This window comes from Melanotaenia boesemani, chromosome 21 (assembly GCF_017639745.1).
Source record: "Melanotaenia boesemani isolate fMelBoe1 chromosome 21, fMelBoe1.pri, whole genome shotgun sequence".
In the NCBI taxonomy this organism is placed as follows: Eukaryota; Metazoa; Chordata; class Actinopteri; order Atheriniformes; family Melanotaeniidae; genus Melanotaenia; species Melanotaenia boesemani.
The window spans coordinates 15,409,281-15,426,166 of NC_055702.1; the positions used below are offsets into that span (position 1 = coordinate 15,409,281).

General features: G+C 36.0%; 1 protein-coding gene across 4 annotated transcripts; it reads right to left on the minus strand.

Moving 5' to 3' along the window:
* Positions 1-114: 114 nt before the first annotated feature.
* Positions 115-15,398, minus strand: sult1st6 (sulfotransferase family 1, cytosolic sulfotransferase 6). Of its 4 annotated transcripts, XM_041973813.1 has the most exons (9): positions 15,243-15,398; positions 8,454-8,505; positions 7,995-8,366; positions 7,072-7,200; positions 5,073-5,170; positions 4,727-4,853; positions 2,303-2,397; positions 876-1,056; positions 115-514 (listed from the first exon to the last, which is right to left on the minus strand). In XM_041973813.1, exons 3-9 carry the CDS (start codon positions 8,179-8,181, stop codon positions 402-404), a joined length of 930 nt encoding a protein of 309 aa, XP_041829747.1. In that variant the 5' UTR covers positions 8,182-8,366; positions 8,454-8,505; positions 15,243-15,398; the 3' UTR covers positions 115-401. The 4 variants fall into 4 exon arrangements, with proteins under 4 accessions (XP_041829747.1, XP_041829744.1, XP_041829745.1 ...); XM_041973810.1 differs by having other exon boundaries at positions 7,995-8,505; XM_041973811.1 differs by lacking the exon at positions 15,243-15,398 and having other exon boundaries at positions 8,454-8,724.
* Between the last annotated feature and the right edge of the window lie 1,488 nt (positions 15,399-16,886).

The window sequence follows — 16,886 nt, forward strand, 5'->3', positions numbered from 1 at the left end:
GTTGGAGGTCTCATGACATAAAATGGGCATGTCCACTCAGTCACAACACTTCTGGTCTTATTTATTGTTTACGTGATAAGCTCTAATAAAATGATGATCAAAATACTCATCTACTTGCATTGTGGAGCACATTTTTATTCATTCTTTACACACGTACATGGATGATTTCCTTTAATAGACACGTCATTAAGTGCAGCGATTACAGTGTTTATATCCAAACATAATAAGTGAAGTTTAAACATAATAAGTGAAGTTTTTTTTTTTTTTTTTTTTTTGTATTTTGACATTGTTCGTTTTGGTTTTTAGCTTGTGCCAAGAATTCTGACATTGTTTCTGCTGTTTGAGTGCTGCACAGTGTCAGTTCATCGGCCTTTGGTTTGCAGAACGAAACACAAAATCTTTTAGATGAGGCTCCTGAAAGGTATGTTGACATCTTTCATCTGCTTTTCATAGTCTTCATCGAACTTCTTTGATTGCTCTGGGGTGAAATGGTTTTTCCAGTCGCCTACTTCACCTGCACATGGACAAAAATGTACAAGACAATGGGTGAATTTTAGTGGCTTTCCTTAAATCAGGAACTAATACACACCTTAAGATTTATCATTTATGTATCTAGTGTGGTCAGGACATGTCATCAGTAATATGCAGTGACTAACTTAGAATTGTATCCAGGAAGTTATCATAACTAAGCAAAAAGGTGGAGTGATTGTGGTGGCTTTCCCCCCCAAACTTCCCATATATACATCTCATAGCAAGGGGAGAAAATCCAAGCACCTCTAGGTGGCGCCATTGTACTGTACTGATTTGTAGGAGAAACGCAATCTAAGGGCCTCAACATCCTAATAATATTTGAGACTGGGATCTGATTCATGCACCTTTTCTCATGAAGGGTGAGATGGACTGATCAAAAACAGGTGATGGGATGCAGGAATAGTTTGCCATTGGGTTCTCCTTCATGCTCTTAAAGGATGTGAGCTCCACGATTTGGCTGATGACCTTGTCAGAGACTGACAGGTCCAGATACTTCATGATGCGCTCCACTTCACGCCGAGGATTCTGTGGAGACAAATGTGATGCTTAGAATATGTGCAAGATTGATCTTAAATTACACATTCCTGCTACTGAAACATTACAGTAGTGAACACAAGTGGCACAAAAAGGTGATGTTCAGATAAGTCATGATATGATATGAAGAGAATCTCATTTATGTAAATATTGAGATTCATTTAAATCCCTCTTTTCTATTACAGTATATGTGGGAAAGCAAAGATTTTGGTTTTTAAGCATGATTGTAATGGAAAATTATTCCAAAAGGTTGATGAGAATCTCCATGTAATTTTCTTATAATATCATAAATCATCATATTTAAATGAAAACAGCCAGCTGAATGTTTTAAGCATTCCTTAAAGGTTACAAACCTGTAAGCCTTAAAGTAACAGTGTGCAAACAATAGCAAAGATCTGTGACAAGAAAATGCTGTGTAAATGCTCTTCACAATGTTTTTGTCTAGCCTGGGGCATGATGTGACAACTGCATTTTGTTTTTAGAGCACTGTGTCACATGCCAGCAACTGGATATCAACACATGCATCATTATTGAGTCAGCAAAAAAACTCAGGAGGTTATTTTCAAAGGAAATAGGGGAAAAAAAGAGAGAAAATGAGTACGCAAGAGATAAGACGATTCAACATCAGACTGACTTTTACTGGCTAGAGAACGCTCAAAGAAGAGACAGGATACAAGATGGATGCTGAATCAGCCGAATCAGAGGTGCTGGTTTAAATTTGAGGGTGCATCTTTGAGAAATGGCTGATCATACTAATTCCATGGTGCAAGAACAGTTAACGGTGCGTTAAAGAAGAGAAAAGAAGAAGCAGTGAGAATTCAAGACAGGCATTATTCGAAAATTGAATCAAACATCTATGAGACTCTTTTAAGACAGAAATTTTAGATGATGAGCAGAAAAATCTTTAGAGTGAAGGCAAAGTTAAGTCTTTTAATCTATGGTCTGTATATATTGATTGATGATCAGGGGACAGAATTTGAGATGGTTGCTATCTCCAACTGGACCACTAAATGCCAACAATTGCTGCACCTAAAGGGATCATCAATTAAACTTTTGTAGTCCTAAAAGTCTACAATCTTTAGTAAGAAAAAAAAATTCTCTGGTTTCATCATATTTACTTTATTATTTTGCCAGATTTTTTTGCTTCGTGAGAAAAAAAGAGAAGTTAAATATTTAGCTTTTTTTTTTTTTAACAATTAGGAAATATACAGTGTACTTTGGTAACATTCAAATTTACCTCTTTCATGTCCTCGTAGAAGAGGTAAAGGATATTCTTCTTCTCTTTCTCCATCCAGTAACCTTTTACATGATCATACCAGGAACCCCATGACACTGTGGAGGTAAACAGCAAACTTCAAACACTCATAAGTTTTGTTAAAATGTTACAAGGTTCATTAAAACTGTGATCACTCAGACTGGATGGCTATGGCTGGCTGATGTACGTGCACCTTTATATTGTTTTCTAATTCTAAAGCATTTTTATAACACAGTTTATGGATTAGTCATCAACTTTTCGGTTGTCAGACTGTAAAATTAAAGTTCTTTTATTTGATGTTTATCCTGCATGGCATTTGGTCAACTCCTTTATTTGCCAATAAGAAGTTCAGTCATTTAATTTTTAACCCTCGTGTTGTCTTCACATTGACTACGCACCTAGTGTCCTCCTGGGTCAAACTGACCCAGTCTTTTTGACTGCTCATAAAGCATGAGGTTCGAAATGACTGCCAAATATTTTTATGTTGCCTTGTTAGTAAACTTGCTTCCAGTACATAAAACTGCATTTTACATTTACTTTTGCCATTTATGCCTATTTTTGCCTCAGTGACCTAAATTTTTACCTAACTTTTGAGTAAAAATAAACCAAAAGCTTATATCTTTTATTATTTTCACCATAGTTATGATAAGAAGCACAAATGTTGTTATGGCATATTAACTTTTAAACAACAGGTCAACTTGACCCAAGGACAACAAGAGGGTAAACTGCAGGAAACTTAAATCTTTTTGCCAGCAACTTGGATTGTAACAACAATCAGTCCTTCTTACTGATTTGGGACTGATGACTTAAAACTGAAGAATTATTGTCACTGGCTCATTAGAAGATGAAAGACCTTCGCTATAATTAACATGCTAACCTCTTAAGTTGCTTTGTCAAAGTTGTTTGATGTAAGGTATGTAATAGACTCTTCATTCTACAATAGAAAAGCCTTCAGGTCATTAGGGTCAAGTCTACTTTCTGTTCCCAGAGTCAGAACTAAAAATGGAGAGGCAATGTTCAGATTGTATGCTCCTCACATGTGGAACAAACTTCCAGAAAACTGTAGGTTTGCTGAAGCTCTCAGCAGTTTTAAAAGATGATTAAAAACTTTTCTATTTGCTGCTGCCTTTCATCCTGTTAATCCTGCATTTTTATTATTCTATTTGAGTTTTTTCTGTTAATATTTAATTTTTATTCTTTTATAATGTTAGTTTTGCATGCTTTTTCTATTCCCTTCTATGCCATAAAATATCTTGTACATGAAATGAGTTATACAAATAAACCAGCCTTGCTTTTAGTACGCTGACTTCAGGAAGTTGTGACAGTGTCTCCTGAGAAATTAATTTACCCACAATCAAACACAACAGTGGCTCCCACGATGTATATATTGCATTAGCAAATTCCCCCCCACAGCATGATCTTTTCCAAAACCTAACAAAGTATTTTTGTTGTCTAAACCAAATCAGCCAATGACTGAAAAACAAACATGTACAGCAAAACTAAATTAAAAGTCCAAAAACCCCATATGAATATGAATCCCTGTCTCGTGAGGTAAGAGTCCAGTAAATGAAGTTCTTACTATCGTTATACACACTCATATATGTCACGCTGTGTTTACTCCTGGGCTCTTTGCTTTTGGTGAAGCCAACTATGTCAATGTTCTCCTGTAGGGAAGAGGTGGGTCTACTAAATGCTTAAAAATAACAGGGATGTTATTTACTCAGCTGTGCAGACAAAGAACGACTCTCGTGTTTATTGGAGTTGTGCCTCCTAAAACCTGAGAAACATGAATTCATCTTTTTCTTATCTGCTCCTTGGAAGCGTCAGAATTCACTATCTTTAGGTAAAAAAAAAGCTCTATTGTGTTCACTGGTTAGTTGTTTATTGTCTGCTGTTTAAATGTCAGCTTGTAAGAGCATAAATTGTTTAATAGATTTCTAAATCTATTTGGAGAAGTTATTATCTATTAAATAAACAAAGTGTATCCACGCCAAACAATATCACAATGCATTTGATGCTGTAAAGCAGAATTAGCTAGTGTACTCATGACAACAGAAATGGTTAATCACAACGAAGAGAAACATTCCTGCCATAATTCCTTTGTATATTTGCAGGGGTGTTTTCCTCTGACTGGTATTTGTGGCACTCCACAGCCATGCAGGGTGCTGCTAATCTCATCACACCCACTGAAGCATATTAAGTTTCCTCACAGGGGAAAACACTTTGACTATGAGAAAGGAGGTGTCATGTATTTCAGAAGTTACCAGTCATCATTATATCCTACACAGACAGCTCCAGACAGACGATGTTAGTGTGGAAACATACATTATATTGGTTCAGTCAGAACTATAGGCTAGTTTGACTCATTGTTATAGGACACAGAAGAATGCAATTTAATCTACTTACACTCTCCTTGCATAAACTTGTCAATGTAGCCCTCAAAAGGTCCTGGCTCAGGCTGAGTCTTATTCATAAGGTCGAAGTAGTAGTAGCTCACCAGATTGTCTTTGGCATTTCTTGCCACGTAGATAGCCTTTGCAAGTGATCAAGAGGAACATAGAAAGAAATTTAAGACAATGAACATAGCAGGACATTTGATGGGGCCGTTTATGCTTGGCATTGTGTTGTTAACCTCTTACCCCAATAACCCACACACGTTTTATGAACCTTTCCCCCCAATAATGCACATTTATTGTCCAATGAGAATAAATAAAATACACTGCCAGAATTTCACTGCTAAATTATGTTTTACCTTGCATCTGTTTTCCCAGAATCCTGTAGGCACCAACTGGAAAGGAAGATGTGTCTTGATAACTCTTGGAGGATCCATTTTTTTCAGTAGATCAAGACCTAAAACATATGTTTAGAAAAACAAGAAATGAACGGTTTACAAGTCTGACACTATGCACAAAAACAGAATTTCCTGTTTAAACTTTAACTGGCATATTTTTTCTTTAGTTTAAGCATATTAATGGAGCATCAGCTATCGAAAGAGAGCCCAGCATTAGGTTAAGGCATTTTTGTGAATTTTAAACTAATGTGCAAACAGATATCAAAATTCCAGGCATGTGTCAAGTCATTTGTAGTATCACAATTAAAGAGAATAAATATCCAGTGTAGCAGTCCAAGGGTGTCCTGTACCCGAGGCTTAAAATGCTGCAGGCTGTCAGTGTTTCCCTGCTCCAACACACCTGACTCAAATGAATGAGTCAATGTACAGAACTTCATGGGCTACTGAATCCATTTCATTTGAGTCAGGTGTGTTGGAGCAGGGAAACATTGAATACCTGCAGGACAGTGGCCTTCAAGGACCAATTCTGGACACCTAACACATTTGGTCAAATAGTTTTTTTTGCATATATCAACATCACAATGACGTCACATTGTAAGTGAATAAATAAAAAGAAATAATCAAACTAATTTTAAAAAGCTATATAGTACAAGTAATATATGTATTTAGTAAAAAGTATTTACAAAGAAATATTGGAGTGTGTGTGAAGTTGAGGCACTAATATTGCATATAGTGGAAATACAAAACTGTTATATGGCATAAGGTATTGCACAGTTTAAGTTTAAGATCACAGTGTCTGTATCATATAAAAATAAAGATTATGAATGATTGCTAGGTCAGAAATGATTGTTAAATCCCAATGTTGGCTGAAAATGTCCATAATGTCACAGTAGTTTGTGTTGCTTGTTCTCTCCAGTTTTATTGCCTTCAATTAACCTTGGGAAAGCAGTAACATTTTTTTCTGAGTTGTCTCTGTTTATACAGCCTGTATAAAAGTTACAGCACGCAGGGCAATGCAAAATTAACTTTTTATAATCCAACATTTGTAAATATGTCACAAGCAACTCATATTGCAAAGTGTAGTTGAGCTCTCTTTGCAGCATCAAGACATCTCAATTCCATCCTTCCTGTTTTTTCTCATTATGTCATGACCTGGAGGAGCCAAAGTAGCAGCTATGAAAGAAGTTGGCTGAAGTGTGTAATTACTAAGCAAATGAGCATCAAAATTAGATAATCTTTTATTAACGGAAAGGAGATCATTTCCTCACAACATTTAACATGAAGCTCAATAATTTCATCCATTTCCGTAAAATAATATTAGGACAGGACAGTGACTGTGAGCTGCTTGTGACAATATCTTTTACTTGATCCTTTTGCGTTTTTCAGAATTCTTGGTAGTACAGTGATATTTTATAGTATATAGTATATATTGTTAAACTATTATAATATGTAATAGAAGCTCCGTGAAATAACAAGCGCTCAATGTTTTTAATGTCTGTAGTTTCACTGCTGCAGACCCACATCAAAGCTTGTTAGTGTGGCTGGATTTTCATCGTTCTTTTCCAAGCCTTTTAAAATTCCCTCCCACCATTTGTCATAACACTTGAGATTTTTCAAACAATGTCAAGGAAAACTGCTCAGAAAAAGATGAAGGAGGCCTACAGAAAGTAGGCCTAACCATTCATCTGCCTCACAAGTCACTTACTGTCTTTTAAGTGCTCTTTTATTGCACAAAAAGCGATGGAAGAAACTCTTTGAAAAATATCAGCAAAATGTTTGAGTCTGTCATTTTTGTGGATTGACCATTTTGGGGCTGTAGGGAAATATTTGTGAGTTAAAATCTCTTTGACCCTGATTACTGAAGAACAAACAAGCTGTTATGGAAACAGTCTTCCAGGAATTGTATTTGTGTTTTGACAATCATTCTAGGATATTTAGCCAGAGGCAGAAAAACACACACCTGAGGGGATTGGGGGTGGGGAGCAGATCTCTAGGAAGGGACTGCGGACGGGCGTGGGTGCTCTTCTACAGGCCTCGGCATCTCCATTGTGAAAAAGCAGGTCAACTATCTCTTGGGTCCATGTGGTCCCTAATGTGCAGACACAGACACTAAACTGAATAAAAAGCATTCTTTCAAGTGTACGATTATCATCCAGCAGAAGGGAAAATCACTCATTTTCATTCTGTGACAATTTACCAGAAACTATTTTGAATTACACAGACCACCCTGGGGAAATTACCTCACAGGATATTGCAAAAGCAAGGAAACATTCTTGGAAAAATGAAAAAAAATAAAATAAAAACAAAACAAAAAAACACTCACTTTATGATAAATTATGCTCTCGCGAAATGCACATATCATGCATTGCACATATGTGTGTATATATGATGTTTACATAGATATGTGCATACATAATGACAAATTCATGTTTCATAAATCTTAAAAATATAGTCTTTTCTGTTGGTTTTCCTTGGGGCTTCCTAACATGTCATCAATTTGTGTGAGATTTTTCTACAGTTACTAGAATGTTTTCTGCTTTCTCAATTTCTGCTCATTTCTAAGTTATGCTGCCAAACTGGTGCAACTTTTCTCTTATTCTAGCATTATTATAAACCACCTATAAGCAATCCCACACTGCCCACTGGGTCTAACTATAGCTTTTATATTATATACATATTTGATCATAGGCATATTTTGTGTAAGTATGAAGGGGACCTCATTTAACTTGAACTTGAGCAAATCTATTCTCATCACAGTTGCCAACCATAACTTACAAACATTAAAAAAAACATTTGACAACACCTTTGTCTACAGTCAGTTCCTGACTCTGAGATTTTACTCTTTAGGGGAAAGCTGCATCTGTGTGCAGCCGTCTTGATTACCTGCTTTGGGGTAGGTGGCAATGAGGAGATCTGATGGGTCAGGGTGAAAAGCCGAGATGGAGTCCCAGTTGTAGGCGATATGGGACATGAGAGGAACTCCTCTGATGTGGATGAGAGGGAAGCGAGTGATGGAGGAGGTGGCCTTCTCAATGGCCTCCTTGTAGGACAACTCTTCCCCTTCTGACATTACTGACAGCGTTAAAAGTTCTTTTGAGGAAATCAGACTCCAGAGACCACAATTAGACTGTGAAAAAGCTCCAAAAAGGCCAGTGTGGTGGTTCCTCCGTAGGTCCTGACTGCAGCAGTGCGTCTCTCTCTGCTGGCTGTGTCAACATTCACGTCTGATTTGCTTCTGTAAACCTTAAATTCCAGCTGTCAGAAAATTCCAGACAAAAGAGCCGTGAGTCACTGTGTATACTTCCTGGTCACTCTGCCATCATCTCTTCCTGGTGGTGTTACCTGCTTTCCTCTGAATTTGTTGTGGTTATCAGTGTGAGTCCTCCCCCAAAATCTAAATCCAAAAGTAAGAATCTGTCAGTAGACGCTCCAAAAACAGTCCTGTTTAAAATTCCTGTTGAAGTCTGAGTGCTTCAGTTACTCTAAATGTGTTTGCTTGCTCCCTCTTTCTATCTTTGTAACCTGGCTTTCTGAGTGCATGTACCAGGTTCTTATCGTTCTGCGATCACTGGTACTTGTACAGCCAGACCAACACTAAAGTGCCCTTATGTAACATTCCCAGTTACGTATGAAATCCACTTTTGCTCACAACTTTCTTAAATACCTCCTCTGTAATTTGAGGAAGGGACAAGGGAGGGTCTTGAAGGAGCCACTGAGAGGTAAGCTATAGGCACAAGAGATGGATTAACATTTAATCTGATTACTTGAAAATATTTCTCATCTAACATATACATTTTCACTCTGGCTCTTTCACTAAAGCAAACAACAGTTGTTTTACAAGGTTTCTTACATGAAAGCCAATATTCATAACAAATAAAATATATTACTATGTCTTTATGAGAAACAGGAAGTATGTGAAAACTACACAAATAAAACACACCTTTGGACCCTTTAAAGTCAACAAAAAGCTGACCTAATTCTGGTAAAAAGTCAGCTTCTCTCATTACACTTTTGGTATTTCTGCTAACAGGAAATATTTTGTGTGCTGACAGGCAACAGGGACAATTGGCTGGATGTCTTCAGAGCTCTAAATGCTCAGTTTAGTGTTTTCCTCCAGAAACAACTGTTTAGACTTCATGTTCCAGGATTTCCACATTTATATCCAGTCAGCAGCAGAAACACAAGCTAATGTCAACAACTGTATAAAATGCACACAATGTGGGCATCAAAGCCACTTATACAATTATGCTGAATTTTGAGGTTAGTTCACTGAAAGCCGAACATTAAAACAGGTACAATTTGCTGCGATTTTGTGTATTTTATTTAAAAGATAATAAAAAAAAGGGCATAAATGTTTTGAATTCAGCTTAAAGTAAAATTTCTCAGAGAGGGAGTTTGGTTTGGTGTGGTGTTTCCTCACGGTTTGTTCAGAGAAAATACAAAGCAAACATTCATTTTTCCTCACACACATCAGAGCAAACGCTGCAGTGTTTCAAAATCGCTTATTGACATTGCTCAAAGCGCTACAGAATTTCCTTTATTACTGCCAAAACAAACAAACAAAACAAACTAAAGCTACTGATTGAAGCATAGCTCCAAATCTGCCTTTCTGTACAATAAGGCTATTAGTTTTCACTTTCTTCAGTCCTGGTAAGAAAATAAAAAATCATTGCTTCTGGTGCCTGTTGTTGATTTAATAAAAGGAAGGACACTTCAAATATGGATAAGCTACAATGATCCAACTATGAAAAACTGGCGTATCAGGACAGGAAATGATTCATAGAAGAAAAAATATTTCTTTTTCTAAATTATGCTTTAGAAAAACAAAGAAAAAATAGCTTAAAATGTTTGCAAACTTCTGCCATCCATCCCAACCCTATTTATTTGCACAGCTCTGTTCTGACCAATAGTATGTGTCTCCAGATTAAGACCCACAGATTCCCACACTTCCAGCCCCCTGATGTTTTCTGCGACAGCGTCACCTACTGGATAATTGTAAAATTGCATCTGCATTTCTGGACCAGCAGGTTCTCCAGTATCCAGAAATTTCAACAACTAATTCAGCATCCAACCCAAATATTTCTTTAGTACACAGAAATATGTGTTCTTATAGACATTTCTATATAGCTTTTACACATGTTCTTCAAACCTGTTCAAACATATCGCAGGAAGTGTCTGCTCTTTGGTGTCCAATCTTCATTTTGTTGTGGGAATTTAGAACAAAGACTGAAACACTGAAACAGTTTTATTAACTGATCACAAATTAGGGAAATCTACAGAAAAAAAGAAAGAAATCAAACATATCCATCACAAAGCTGCAGAAACATTTTTACTTAATATGTAAAAAGATGAAAAGGTCCAGGTTGGAAGGTTTGTCCTATCTGCTTTTGTCTGGGTTGGACAGTTGTGCACCTTAAAAAGAGAGTGCTTAATTAGTCTAGGTTAATACTTAAAAAAAGAAGAAAATGTCTAAACGTAAGCGATAGTAATATAAATATAAATACTGGTATAAACAAACATGATATGTAATATAAAGAATAAAGGATAACTGTCATTTAGAATATTTTACATGATAAAATACTAAACTAAATTTTAGCATAAAGTATAAACTGCTAATAAGCATTTCTGCCTTTTGGAAAATGTCAATTTTAATTTAATTATTTGAACGGGACAATGCATATTAATGAAGTACACTATTGCCATAAATGTCGGATTTAGCAGGTTGCTAATTTCCATCCATTGTCCCGTAAAGGGAAACATAATAACATGAACAACAGTAGTGCAGCACCATAAATAAGAAAGCAATAACATTAATAGAAATAAAACCGTTTGAGAGACTAAGACACTGTAAAGTAAATAAGTTTATAACTTTTATCAAAACGTTGGCCTGTTCATGTTTATCATCCACTACATTAGGCCTACTTTGATCATTTATTTATGTTAAACTGGTCGTGCCACCTCAATTTCATTTCACTAAATGTGCAGCTTAAACCATTAATTTCCAAGAAGCTAAACTACTACTAGCTGATGTAGGATGTACTTTTCAGACTATGGTGGTAGTGTCAAATCATTTTAAACTGATCACAGTAAAACCTTCATTTTCTTGTCAATTTTAGGTCAACAAAATAGTTTGAACAATGAGATTTTCTTTTAATACTTACTCTCGTATTGTCTGGTCTGCAATAAAAAAAAGGGGGTGCTGTCGAAAATAGACGGGGTCCAGAATTGAGGGTCCAGAACTGGTTTCTGTGGGTCTCTGGGTCTGCAGACACATACTTCTTGTTCTGACTGCACTTGTGTTGTCAGTCTTTGACTTTCCTGCCATAATGTCAGTAGTATGCCTTTTTTTTTCCAACTCCCTGATGAAACAAATACGTGGCATGAGACTGACTCCCACAGCGTGCGAGATGGAAACAGTGATAAAAGGTCTTGTGTGCTCAAGACTTCCTTTAGATCAGGGATTTAAATATTGGCCTTTCTGTGTGGAGTTTGCATGTTCCACCCCTGTTTGCGTGGGTACTCCAGCTTCCTCCCACAGTCCAAAGACATGTATACTAGGTTAATTGGTCACTCAAGAGTTAGTGTAGTGAATGGTTGTTGGCCTCTCTGTGTTGGCCCTGTGAGAGGCTGATTCCCTGCTAATTTATGCCCGTGACCCAGAATTGGACTAAGCACATCGAAAATGAATGAATAAAATGGTTAACACCAGATGTTAGATCTTACCTCTGTAGTAAATCTGCCATTTTAAATGTTAAGTGAGCAAAAACAAGCTGCTAAATGAAAACAAAAAGAAAGAAAGAAAAGTATTGTCTCCCCTCAGTGTAGCAAAGAGGCTTTCCATTGTTACAGGGGTGGATCTACAGGGGGGCAAAGGGGGGGCAGTTGCCCCCCCTACTTTAGAAGAGAAACACATGCTGAAGTGAAGATGACAAAGAAAATGTGAGTGTAAGGGATGAAGAAAAGGTTTCAGATTCAAATAAAGGACAGAAGCAGAGAGTGCAGAGAAGGAAAAATGATGGAGAGAATGTTAGAAGAGTCATAGGATTCATCATTTAGTCCAGCTGGACCACAGGTGATGTTTTTATTCTCTACATAAGTTCTAGTGCACTGACAATAGATGTTACACAATAACATAATGTGTTTTCAGTAGAAGTCTACAGGTATGTTAAAAGGATACATATGTGAAGCTTTAATAATGTAAACAGGGCCCCACCGATTAATCGGGCGGCCAGTTAAATGGGCTGATCATAGCCCTTTTCAAAATAATTACCATCGGCTAGAGTTTTCCGATTAAACGCAGATATAGTCTTAAATAATTATAAAACAGTAAATGGTGTTAAGTGTCGGGTTGTGTATAATGATATCGTTGCGCAGTTTGTCTAATAGATGGAGCACTGCCTCCATTCAATCCTCAGTCCTCAGCACTGTCTTCCCAGTAAAGTACAGGAATAAGATGCAGCTAGGCAACATTACAGGAGTGGGCTGAGTGGCGTTTGCAGACAGGAAAGTTTATAACAATGCTTTGAAATTAAGAATGACTCAACATGTCTCCAGTATCAGTTTAGCTCTGTTTGCCAGGTGTCATGATAATGACCTGTGCTTCATTGTGTCGGTCATGCTTTTCATTTACGTTGCACTGCTAACATTGTACAAACGTAGCTTAAGTTACTCTCTGTAAGGATAAGGTTACGGAGGAGAGAGTGCAGGCCCGAAAGGCTATAATGATTTATATTAGTCTTCAGCAACCGTCACGATGTCATGTCACTCTTAGTTTTACTTTATCAGAAAATACTATAGCATTACGCAGGCTGTAACAACAACTACTGTGTTGTTGTGGGATAACGTTAGTGCCGGATAAGTGTGACCATTATATATTTAAAATGAAACTCGTCAGATGACATGTTTTGACATATGAGAAAGGCGTCTATTGTTTTTATTTTGGTTCATGAGTCATGACTTCATGCCAAAGAAAATAGTGCTATATAATATCTAAAATTATTATAGCCTAATATAAACTTTATATAATTTCCCAGAGGTCTAATGCTTTCTTGCATGTTTTTGTACTTGAAAATTAATCTCTGTTAAGTTAAACAGTAAAATCTATAATTTATATCTTTGTTACTGTAAATGTTAAGAGACCAAATAGATATTTTATTCATTATTTAATTTTTTAAAATTAATCAATCCAAAAAAGATCAAAAAGATCCATATCAGTCGGACCCTAAATGTAACCAGTTTATTTTATCAGTAATTATGATAAAACCAAATGCAAATCCTATAATAGAGAACCACTGAAAAGGTATTAAGTTATTCTAATTGTCACTATTATTTTTGTTTAGATATATCAAAATGCAATGATGATCATCTGAGCAAACTAGGTGTCATCAATATTACAAAAGTTTTAAGTTTACACAATAGCAAGATGGTTTGCTTTCACAGCACCATAACAGTCATCTTAAACTCTCCTAACAGAGATGGCTGGTATCTGTCCTGTACTTTAAGTTCCTTCCTGCACTTATTTAGAATTTTTTTTTTTTTATGTAATTCTAAATATTATCCTTGTTTACATATAGGGGGTGTCCCCATGTTGCACTAAGGATGATCAATTGCTAGATGTACATGAACAAATGGAAATGTTCTTTAAAAATGTTTTTAAAACCTTCACAGACCTTTTCAGGAAACAACATTGGTTAATCTTATTGAAGATGCATGAACTAAAATCAAAGGACAATAAATCAAAGTTTCATGTGTTTACAGAAAAAAAAAAAAATGTTTTAAAATGATTATAAAGCTCATTGGCACATGTGAGTGTGTTCTATCTTTATTGCTTGTTTTTCTTTGCCTTTGCAAGACTTGAGCAGGATCGATGATCTGCTTTCCTTAATTTAGGTTTATTTTGTTAAACATGATAAAAATTTGACTCAGCTCAGATTTACTTTCACTTTTCTAAGAATACACATCATATAAGGAAAATATTTCATTTTTTTCTATAAAAGAATTTTTCCTTTTACATTCTTTTTCTTGATTTACAATGCAATCTAGATTTAAGTTATTTTTTATCTTATTAAAGAATAAAATAAAGAATTATATTATTAAAACTGATGGAAAAGGTAATCTAGTAAAATGATGTAAGGCTAGTTTTGAAAATTTCCTCAGCTGTTTGTTAATTCGATGAACTACTGGTGTATTTCCAGTCTATGTGATGCTTCATGGTCATAGTCAAATGTGACTGCATGTCCCGCTGAGACACATAGTCTCATTTGCAAGAAACGTCTGTTTTGGTCAGACAAAAACATTTTATTATACAGTCTTTTAGACACAAGATCTGGTCAAGAATGAATATTAAAATGCTTCAAGATAAGAAGGGCACTGTCGCTGTTTAGAAGCTAATGCTACGGTCTCCAAGAAATAGAAAATTAGAAAATGGAATGATTTTTATTTATTATTTTTAGATCAAAAACTAAATCATGAAGTGATAGCCCAAATATGAGCATTTGAGAAACTGAGAGACAAGTATTAGTGTGCCATAACTGATGGAAATGTATACAATGAGGATTTCAATTTGGTTCATTTTGATAGAATAAAAAGGTATAAAAAAATGGCATTAAAAAGAAAAAAAGTGTGAGCATTTAACTGACCTACTTCATAACATCTGTTTTATATATTTATTATTGAATTGTGTCACCATATGTGAAAGAAAAAAAGGAAAGAAAATCAAGCGCATGCAAGTTTTATGAAGAAGCATTAGTAAACACTAAAAGCTGACCTGGCACTGGATGGACCTCTGTGACTGAATAACATGCTTTTGTTAAAACCTCAACCATTTCACAATGCAATTCTCTTTCCAGGCAATAATCACAAAACTGAGAAGAACCAACACAAAGAGACGATAAATACACAAAAATAGTAAAATGATTAAATGGAATCATACAAACCTTTAGCAGTGAGTCTGAACCTAACGTAAAGTAGATGCTACTAGTGTTAGCATTTCAGACAAGCCTTCCATGAGTGAGACATAAGAATAAAGGTACACACAATCCTTCATTGTTATTTTTTAAGGATAGCATCAAAGCTACTACAACAACAAGGAACAAATTGCTTTTCTTATGATTTTTCTTTTTGTTTTTTTACCTTTTGTCATCCAGATGCAGGTTGATTGAGTGAAGCATGCTTCTTTTTGCATTGACTAATTAACATCTGTGCAGTTCCACCTCCAGATCATAGAAATCTCAAATATAAGATCACATCTCTTTCTCTTAGCTTCTCACGGTCCGGCTCTACCAGGGCACGTCTGTATTTCTGGAAAGGAAACAGCAGTCAAATGAGATCCATCAATAAAACATTAGTATGGAAGCATTAAAGATTAAAAGAGAGAGTAATCATGAATAAACTTGAGTTTAGGGGCATGCTTTTCATTTTCCTAGTAACACATCTAGAACATGCACAGAAGCAAAAAGATATAATAATGGTGCATGTAAGCGGTTAGGTTGGTGTCCAACACCTTAAACAGATGTGCATTCTGCGGGGTGAGCCTCACCCAACCACCAGGTCTCCTTTTGTGTTGGATATTTCGGCCAATCAAATTTCATACCCAAAATTCAAATGTTGATATTCATTGTTAGATCATTCATTTTTTAACCAACTTTCAATTCTCCATCTACTTGTTTTTATATTATTTTATATAATATACTTAACTGTATCAGTTGTTGTTGGCAGGACCACCACAAGGAGTAAAAGGGTTTTTTTTTAATCCAGAGAAAATGGAAATAATAAACTGGGAGCATTAAGATTCAAAGACTAGGAATGTCTAAAGAAATTTAGAGCTCTGATACTGATAGGATCAACCCATTTTAAATTTATGATTTTATGTCCTTTGTTTGCACCGTCCCTAAAAGAGACTATTAAACTTGCTAAAAGACTGAAAAACAAATTAAAATTTATGTTCAGATTGTGTTTTTTAAATGACAGAATCATAAGTGACACAAGCGCTGAATAATGTGGCCATCGATGCTGGCCCTTTCAGTGACGATCTGCATCACATATTACTTCATCCAACCTTTCATGCATCACAAATTTTAGAAATCAGTCACTTGCAGAGTGTGACTAACTTTTCAGGACTGACATCTGAACAAAAGTTAATCTAATGTTGACGTGGAGTAACAAATAATTTATCTGTATGCTAACAAAGTCAACTGCAAAGCCAATATCTGAGCCCACTCTTTATGTCAGCTCAGTGGAGTCTCTACAGCTGTTTAGCTCATCTTTCTGATTGTTTCTAGTATATTTGTGTGCATGTGTTCTTGGGTTGTAGGATGAGCTTACTTGTTCTCTCCTCTGGAAACCCTGCCTCCATGTATACTCTGCAGTACAAACACAACCCCTCACTGTATCTTTATTTATTTATTTGTTCTTATCCCTACATGTAGATTTCAATGTATTTTCCCAACCACTCAGCTGAGAGCGAAAAACACAAAGGAGTAAATTGGCCAAAGGAGACACAAGCACAAAAGAGGTAGAATTTACTGGAGTTGATGAGTCCACAACTTGTCACAAGGAAAGTATCCTAAATAGTGGTTTCTGTAGTCCTGATAAGTGTTAGTCTGCCACAACATAGCTCCCTTTGTGTTCTACAAACTCCTGATTTTACAAGTAAAGAACTGGATTCTCCTTTTCTTCTTGAAAAAAAAGTATCTTAACTGGTTGAGCAGCTGCCCCATGTACAGAGGCTACAGCACAGCCAAACCCAGGTCTGAGTCCCGGCCTGGGGCCATATTT